The sequence below is a fragment of the Macrobrachium nipponense genome, chromosome 6 (assembly GCF_015104395.2).
Source record: "Macrobrachium nipponense isolate FS-2020 chromosome 6, ASM1510439v2, whole genome shotgun sequence".
NCBI classification, from domain to species: domain Eukaryota; kingdom Metazoa; phylum Arthropoda; class Malacostraca; order Decapoda; family Palaemonidae; genus Macrobrachium; species Macrobrachium nipponense.
The window spans coordinates 104,526,204-104,536,076 of NC_061108.1; the positions used below are offsets into that span (position 1 = coordinate 104,526,204).

General features: G+C 33.0%; 1 protein-coding gene across 2 annotated transcripts in view; it reads right to left on the minus strand.

The window, feature by feature from the left end:
• LOC135216806 (xanthine dehydrogenase-like) overlaps positions 1 to 3,351 on the minus strand; it is a 36,006-nt gene extending 32,655 nt beyond the window's left edge. Inside the window, exons 1-3 of one of the 2 annotated variants that reach the window (XM_064252302.1) lie at positions 3,260 to 3,351; positions 494 to 559; positions 1 to 26 (exon numbers count right to left, since the gene is read on the minus strand). The exon at positions 1 to 26 is cut by the window's left edge and continues 141 nt beyond it. In XM_064252302.1, the coding sequence (XP_064108372.1) occupies positions 1 to 26; positions 494 to 539 (72 nt within the window). In that variant the 5' untranslated portion in view covers positions 540 to 559; positions 3,260 to 3,351. The remainder of the gene's footprint in view (positions 27 to 493; positions 560 to 3,259) is intronic. The other variant, XM_064252303.1, reaches the window with a different exon arrangement.
• Between the last annotated feature and the right edge of the window lie 6,522 nt (positions 3,352 to 9,873).

Sequence of the window (9,873 nt, forward strand, 5' to 3'; positions counted from 1 at the left end):
AGATCCCGCCCATGTTCCATCGGCAACTGAGTACAAAATAATACGTATACATCATGCACACACACACACACACATATATATATTTGTATATATATATATATATATATATATATATATATATATATATAATATATAAATGTGTGTGAATGTGCGTCATATACCCATGTCACTTCTATAAGTGACTAAATATTGGAACGGATTTGAGAAATAAACCAATCTAACAAAGTTAAGATCTAGCGGAAATAACCTCCGCAGTCATTTATGACTTAAGTTGCAACAGGACAAAGAGATTACACAAAATTTCTTTGACTCAAGTGGCTATACAATGTAATTTGGAAACTACACGGTTTGTAACGCCTGACGTCACTGCTAAGAGCAGGCGCAGGAAAGGATATGCGGTGCTATGGTTGCAACACTGTTAAGAGAAGAAACGTTTTAGTGATGAATTTCTTGATTGTTAAAAGAAAAAAATGCTATAAATCTTTATACTTACTTTCATATTCTGTCCCATTGACCTTGAAAGTCGAGTTCTTACTCATGCTGGAAGGCTGCCACCTGTCTAGAGAAATAAAATCTAAATTTAGTCCATTTTTGCTAATGAACGAAAGCCAGCGATGTCAGACGTGCGAGAGAAACAGTTACACGCATGAAACTGCATCATGACTGTTTTACCCTTTAGCTCAGTAATAGGTAGACCTCTATTCATTCACTTTCACACAGGTTAACAATCTTGGCTCTTTACCGCAGCGATTTTTAATCTTTATTTTGAAAGCAACGTAGAAAATATGCAAAACTAACTTTTGTAACATCGTCATATATACATTAAATAATGATACAACTAACCTTTATTTAAACGTTTAGAAGTACAAAACTAGGCGTAATGAGGGACACTATTCGATATACATGAACACTGAACTTAATAGTAATTATAATAAAAAGCGTAATTTCTATCTGAACAAGCCTACTAATGAGTCAACAAACCTTACAGATGTCAGGTGGCTTATGGCGACTTTATTCGACTCGTTTTATTTACAAGAATGAAACACAATATGTTCTTTAACGAAGTAGATTCAGTAGTGTGATCTGAATATTTGCTTTCTAAAGAGAACCAAAACGAAAACTTAATTAATCTGACTATGATTCACTACTCTCCCTATGTGAATGAACTTTATATAAACGCACCACTTGCAGTCACTACACGTCTACAGACAAACGGCACAAGAATAACCGAGGTTACTCGAGACCTCAACCGTCCACTTTGTTACTCGATGAAATTGCATGAATTGGATCTCGGTGCTCTAACGTTTCAGTCACTAACCACCCCCCCCTCCCCTCCCCCGTTTTCTCGGTACAGTTTCCGAACAACGATTTCTATTAATGTTACACTAATAAATACTCTGATAGCTTAAACTAGCAGCTGTTAGCTGTCATGTTTGTTACTGGTCTACGATCATGCATCGAAAATTAAACAGATGCAACGTTGTTTTGACACAAACCTGCTATTCAAGAATTTAGACTAACATCTGCAATACGTAACATGGCACTAATTTTTTCCCAACTGCAATGAGACTACAACAAAGCAAAATGCTAGATGAACTTAAAACTCAATGCAGTAATAACATCATACATTTCCTAAAACTAATCTTTGGAATATCTCGCCAACTTAAAACCTTGACAAAAAGTGAAGCCAAGAACTGGACTGACATGTCAATTATCCTTAGTGAGACTACGTATTCTATTTGTATGGCTGTAAAAAAATATGTGATTTTTTTCTTTCAATTTTACAGCAGTGTTATATCTGAAAAGATCGCCAGAATAATTACAAATAAGCTTCAGGACAGCAGAATACAAACACGGTAAAATGTTTCAATGAAATCATAAAAAAAAAAAAAAAATACAAGAAAAAATCATAGTCATCCTCGCAAGTTGACTGTTATGTTTCTTAAAACATTAAAGCACAGTATTCTTAACTTTAACTAAAGGACCTTTTATAATTTCCTACTGTTTTATTAGTTGACCAAACCTAAAACTATTAACGCCGTGGCTATATGGAACCGACAGCGGTTTCCGACTTTAACGTCGTAATCCGATTAATCTTTTAGATATATAATTAAAGCCAATGGAAGTCTAAAACACACACACACACACACACACACACATATATAATATATATATATATATATATATATATATATATATATATATATATATATATATATGTGTGTGTGTGTGTGTGTGTGTGTGTGTGTGAGTGTGTGTGTTTGAGACTTCCATATATATCATATCATATATATATATATGATATAGATATATATATATACTTTAAATTATATATAATATTATATCTATATATATATATATATATATATATATACTATATATAGATATATATATATATAGATATATATATATATATATATACTTATAAATCAAACCGCCTCCCTTAACAGGGGATAATTCCTGAGAAAAGTCTGCAAACCTTCTTCACACAACGGTAGGCTAATAAAGTCATCGTACACTACGAAAACTAATAAAATATAAGGCATATAGCGTAATACTGAACGTATTTTCTTTTTTAAGAATTAATCTTGAATTTGATACACAGATAAATGTCGATGGCAGGGACTGAATTTGTATCTGGGGACCCATAAAATAGTAGTAAGACTGCTCGAGTTGGGTTAGGTTAAGTAAACGAACTTCTGTATAATAATTTTACTTCCGCGGGTAGCCTGCGGTGCTTATTTTACTTAAAGGTAACTACAGTGGTCCTTTCACAAGCATTTGACTAATCCAGATTTTCATAATTCCTGTATGCCACTCCATTCTCTTACTTGTGCAATGTCTCTCCTTACCCCTCAACCTTCCTCATACTGTCTTACCCAGTTCCTTAAACAGGGAGTATTTGCCGCGTTTTTACCTTCCAATTCAATACGATTTGAAAATCGCACCAAGCGGTTGTCAACATATCCCTGTGTTAAAGTAACGATGATATTCCCAAACATTCTGTAAAGTGTAGACTAAAGTTGGAGGCTACCTTGACAACGATGTAAACATTTCAAACATATGAGTGTTTGTATATTAGCATCTGATCATTTTAAGATAAGAACTTATTAATGCTTGCTTGTGTTCGTCTACGTATACCAGCATTCCAGAAATTAATGCGTAATCAGACTACTCACAGGCTTTAAAAAACACTAGTATTTAGCAGGAGTTTCTAACAACTTGAAACTTTAGACACTAAACTTATGAATATACTCACCCGACCTTCCAGGCTTGAAATATTGCGTTCACCTAAGTTCCAAACTGCACAGAATATGAGTGTGTCGTGCATCAGGCATGATGTCGCTATTATATACCAAACAAACTCTCCCCCCAACAAAAGGTCTCCCACTTCCCGTGACTAACACAATTGCTTCCACCCACCAGATACCACACTCACTGTCTCATGAGGTAGCTACCAGTATTTTCCCAAAAGCAAACAAACAAAATCACATGTAAAAATAGCATGGGTTTTATTGGTAACCTATGAGGTTTATTGAACTTTGCATGATTAATTTTGTGAAAAAGAATGTTGGACAGTTTCTCCACAATCACACAAAATAGGAAAACTGGGGATGTTTTGCTCAAATAAGCCTACAAAGTATTTGTTACAATTTGTATTTTGATTAGGCCTAAGAACTCAGATAACGAAATTCATAAGCTAGATAAATAACAGTAAGGATTTTTATTTTTTGTACGCTGTCGTCAGTCAGCCAGTTCTGAAACAAAGTTTAAGTATGATTCTGTCGTTCACTTGCGCTTAAGTCTTCGCCTAAGAAAAAGAAGAAAAAAGTCCAATTTCCTTCAAGCAAATCATCAGTTAATGCAAACGCTATATAACGCATGTATGAATACGTTTATATTATACTTCAATGTGAATGGACTACTTGTATAACAACTTGATGGTTGCGTATTGATGACGAACCATCAAATGCAAAATAGATAAATACATTTACACAAAGTTGGTTGATTATATATATATATATATATATATATATATATATATATATATATATATATATATATATATAATGATGGAAAAAAGCCAGCGTAGCATTATCTTTTTATTTTCCAATTTATACTGAATATACGACGTTTCCGATGTCCCAACAACATTCCTATATAATATATATATATATATATATATATATATATATATATATATATATATATATATATATATATATATAAAAGCATCGAAGATTTAGCTAATGGATAAGGAGTCCTTATGCTCTCTATGTAAATATGAGAACGGAAAAGTCGAACTGATTGATTTATAGATTTTAGGCATAGCCTACATGGCAAGCACTGGGGCAATTAAAGGCATTCAACGAAACGATCCCAAATTTAATATTGTAAACTGAACTAATCTTCATGCAAAATCATAACAGAAATTAGAAAAAGATTCACCAGAAAAAATATATAGTCTTTAATAAAAAAAAAAGCAAGTCAAATAGATATGAGAGAGAGAGAGAGAGAGAGAGAGAGGAGAGGAGAGGAGAGAGGAGAGAGAGAGACGAGGAAGAGAGAGAGAGAGAGACTGATTTAGGGCAAACGCGTTAGGTGTTTGACATGGAATGGTGAGATAAGTGAGAAGAAAAGGCGTAAGAACCAAAATAAGAGGACTGATAAATGGAGTGCTTAATGACTGCGGAAAACATAGCTCTGAATGGTGACACGAAAAGGAATTTGTAAATGGCGATGATCTGTGGAGTGTGGAAGCAATGGGCTACTTTTCAAGTACTCTATGGTGGAAACGTAGTGAGAGACAAAAATGAAAGCGAGTATCAAGATTACAGAACTGAGAATATATACAGAAACATTAAAATGAAAAGATGCAAAGGAAAAAAGCAATAGCAGATATACACATAAAATTTGGAATAAATAACATAACGGATAATAGTACAACGAAGACGAAGTGCTATATATAATCACTAGAATAAGTGAAAACGGTAAAAAAAATGAACTTTATTAGTGGAATAGATGTTACAGAAGGCAAAGGTTGGTTTGTGTGAGCGAATTATAAACCAGTCTTCTTCAGGGGAGTAAATGAGTTTGCATTAAACTAATAAAGCTCGAGTCGGGGTTCTTTAATTAATAGTTTGCTTACCTACGATTTCGGAGATAAGAAATGTTAATACAGAGATGTGAGAAATATAAGCACGTTAGTACATGCAATAAAAAAATTAAAACGTTTGGAAATGGCTTGGTCGTTGAGAAAATAATTAAGAAAATTTAATAATCTCACACGATGGGAGATCCAAATTCGACAATAAACGTGGAGTTCGCTGTATAATAATAATAATAATAATAATAATAATAATAATAATAATGATAATAATAAAAGTCAGAGTAAAATAAAAGTCAGAATATGTCCAAATTATACCCTGATATTTTGCTGACCTTAAACGTTTCCTCTAGCTTAAGATTGCAGTCTAAATTCTACAACATTAGTGACTAAAAGTCTGAGAAAGAAATGGTAGTGTTTCTTTTTAACTTCTTGTACGTGAATACTGGCAGTTTCTTTTTTTTAGCTTGTTTTACATGAATATGGGTACTCTAGATAATAATAATGATAATATTATAATCAGCTTAATCACGATCGGTATTTTTCCTCTTACGATAAAATGAAGGTTAAATGTTATTTGACATGCCAACAAATGGATAACACACAATGAGATTTAGTGTCGAAAATATCGATGTGTTTTGTTGATAACTGTTATCGGGAACCGCGTATAGAATTACCTGATATTAATCGGTTATCGTCACTTGTAGCAAATCATCATGAACAGTCCTGTACCGTCACTGATACGATTGATATGTTGTCGAGCATTACTTGCAGAGTAGCTTGTTGATACACACACATAATTATCACGGTGATGTGATAAAAATTGTAATTGCTACGGGCGGTAAACTTACGACTTTGTCACGGTCCAGATCGTGGACTTCGCTAACATGGCAGAGGTGGGCGGACATCGATTTTAATTACAAATACCTGAGTTCGACAGTAATTTGTAAGGTCGGAACGGTATCAACATATACCTCACTTGTTGGCTTAGTCGGTAACAACACTGAAAGTCCTGATTTCAGTTATAGTATATATATATATATATATATATATATATATATATATATATATATATATATATATAGTGTGTGTGTGTGTGTATGCATCAGTTCTTGGAAACAGGAAATGACTGAAATTGTGAGGAATAAAATCTGTTAACCTGTTTTTATTGTATACTTTACATACAGAATTCAAAACTCAATAATCTATTGTGTTTTATAATTTAATTCACACACACGCATAAACACATAGATAATCAAACAAGTAACTGATTTAATTTTGAACCCAACAATGGCAGTGGAATACACGACGAATCGATGGTTTTACTGATTAGATACTGATTTTGTAATTATAGACGTAGATTAGTGTATAGATACAGAAATACGCATCACTGTGAATCGTTATTTGCAACTGAGCAAATGGCAGGGTTGCAAATAAAAATCTTATTGCGAGTGGAATAACTACTTCCATGGACATCTTTCATATAATAAATGACGTCAAAAAGCTATGTATAACACATAAGTACACACACACACACACACACACCCGCATACAAAAACATAAAGTAAATAAACAAACAAATATATAAACATTGTTCTACAAGGAAATAAAAAAATGGGTATAAATCCTGACTGATTTTGACTAGTACATCTAAGCCATCTCAGATACACAGTTGAAATTAGTCAGGATTTACACTTTTTATTTCTCAGTGATAAGGTGTAATACATATATACTATATATACAAATATATTTGGTATATATACGTATATATGTATATATCAAATGTTAAATTCCAGTGTAAATTAACAATGTTTTTTTTACCCATGTTGTAGTTGCTCATGATGAAGCTCTAAGTGGCCAAACTAAATATTCAGGGTAAACGGAATATCATTCTAACATGCATCGCTTAAAGGAATGTTTGGTATAGTTGAAGAACAAACTTGGTAAGAAAAAGTCACCTTGCTGAAAGGTAAATTCAAGTACAATCTCTGTTTAGCTTACTTATCAACGTGTTTTATATATATATATAAAATATCTTAATTTTTTGCAAAGTACAAAGAAAATGGCTTTGGTTTTTTGTACTCCTATTCTTAATAATTTCTTTGTACTATTTCAAATTTTGGGATTTTAACGTGGGGTTGTTATTCACGTTTATAGCTCTAAGGCTATTTTATAAAAAATAATTATCATAGGAAATGGATGCTTTGAAGATGATTGTCATTATGTACTCTCTTAAGTCATCCTGGCCAGAACATAAATACATTCAGCATTCCTGTGGTTTCTTTTGTAAATTGTATCCAAATTTGTTTTTCTCCCCCAATAACATTACCTTTCCTCCCTTCAATTATCTTTTCCAGATCCGCTGCTTCATCTACCTATGCTTAGAAGTCTCCCATGATTAAATAAGGAGTGTGTCACCAACGGAAAGCTCGGCTTTGTGCAGCAGTTGGTGCCTTGCTGATGAAGTTGAAGAACGTGTTTGATTGTTCATGGCGAATAAAATATATTTTTTCTGGAATTTGGAAACTGGTGTCTTCAGTGTTAATCTGATAAAGAAATATAGCAGATCCAAATATTTTCCTCAATGGTTGAAGAGCACGACAAGATTAATTCTCAACATATTGAAATATTAACATCCACATGTTATCAACATACAGCAACGGGTGCATGATCTTCAAAAGTTACTGTCTGTCCTGTTTGTTTATGATCCTTGAGGTCATTTACAATTCACTGCCAGCTGTGGTTACCGAATATTATCAGTGGCAAGATGCTAATACGTATTAACAGATCATAATCTTCCCATCGATTGAATGGAGAACTTATGGTATTCATGTCTCCATTTGATTTAAAATATTGTACATGCAAGTAACTTTGTTTCCAATTAACATGACCTATTTGCTTACTCTTTCCTTTACTAACCAAGTTAATTCTCATAATGCTTAAGGTGGATCTGTAGTACATTTTCGAACTCATCATGTCATATCTTCATATTAAAGCTTTATTTTTTTACTTTTCGGATACTGTTTTCACTATGTCTACTTCAGTGAATAATTTCTTTTACTTTCTAATTTTAAATTTGTTAAGCTGAGATTAATATCTTCAGATTCAGTGGCATTAGTACATAGCTTACACCCATTTTTCAGATACTTGCTAATAGTTTACATTTAATACACATTTGTATGCTTGGTATTTTTGTAGCATAATCACTTTGTTATTACAACACTTCAGTAAGATGAATTAAAACTATGACAATGAACGCAACAGCTGAAAATATGATTAGAAATATCACATCAAACTGTACTGTATTGACTTATAATAAGGTGCAGTATTTTGCCTTCTTAGACCTTTTCTCTTTTGTAACATCTAAAATGTCATCTTGCACGATTTTTTTTCTTCATCTCCTTTGCAATAATGTACAACTGCGCATGCTTCTGGTGACATCATGGGCGAAACTGACTAATGAGCATTTGATTTTACCATTTCAGGAGGAATTATATGCATCCCATTTTTCAGCCTCAGATACGGCTTCTCCATCTCGTCTCTGTGTAAGGTTCTGCCCCTCCATAATAACATCTTCCGAATTTTTCAGGAAACAAAAAGCCACTGCTAATTGAGTGAAGTTTCCACAAAGCTTATTACACTACACTTTGATCTTAGCCAAAAGGCCAAGAAGCGATATTTGTTATGTGTATGTCAAAGAACACCATATCTATGGGTATGCTGGTTCTCATTACAACAAGCACCTTTATCTCTGTAAGGTTAGCAAGTATATAAGGAATTATGAGACTACGTACATATTTAGGGATACCTCATTTACAGCCGTGGCAGATAGGCCTGGTTTACACGACTTTTAGCATATCTAGGTATTTGTCTTTAGACTGGTAGGGTTTTCGCTTAGAGGAGTTTAGAAATCATTGGTATACCCTGTTCACAGTTGTAGGATATTCAGTACAGTAGTACCTCGAGATACGAAATTAATCTGTTCCGAGGCGCCCTTCGTATCATGAGGTTTTCGTATCTTGGACCACATTTTACATGTAAAATGGCTAATCCGTTCCAAGCCCTCCAAAAACACCCCAGTAAATTTCATAATAAAGCTAAATTGACCTATAAACAATGAAATACTACTACAACAATTTGGACCATTCAATACCTAACTTAATAACGAAATGCAAATTAACCTGTAAATAAAGTGTATTAGTGTACATGGTATACAAGAAATACTGTACGTAAAATGTGGAAGCTTACCTTTCGAGTGAGGCTATCTCTGAAAGTGGCGGCAGAGGAGGAGGAGGACAAACGGCAGATACATACGTACATATGTACACTTAACTTTACGAAAACACATAAAAAAATGTAAGGAAAACATACATAAACTAAAATTTACGAAACACATTAACAAAACTGTAACACTTAACTTTACAAAAAACTAAAATTAAAAAAAAAAATTCTTTTTTTGATTTTTAACTTTTTTTTTTTTTTAACTTTTTTTTACTTTTACGTAGTTTTTTTTTTTTTTTTTTTTTTTTTTTTTTTTTACAGAATTTCAACTTCATCACCACTTTCAACTTTCTGTTTATCACTTGGTTCTTCCTTTTTGCTTTCAACTTTCTGTTTTTCATCACTTGGTTCTTCCTTTTTGCTTTCAACTTTCTGTTTATCACTTGGTTCTTCCTTTTTGCTTACTCCTGGTAATGCTAAAGGCCTCTTTAAAAAATAACGATCCAAGGAAGATTGCTGCTGCCTACTTTTCACAATGTTCCTGA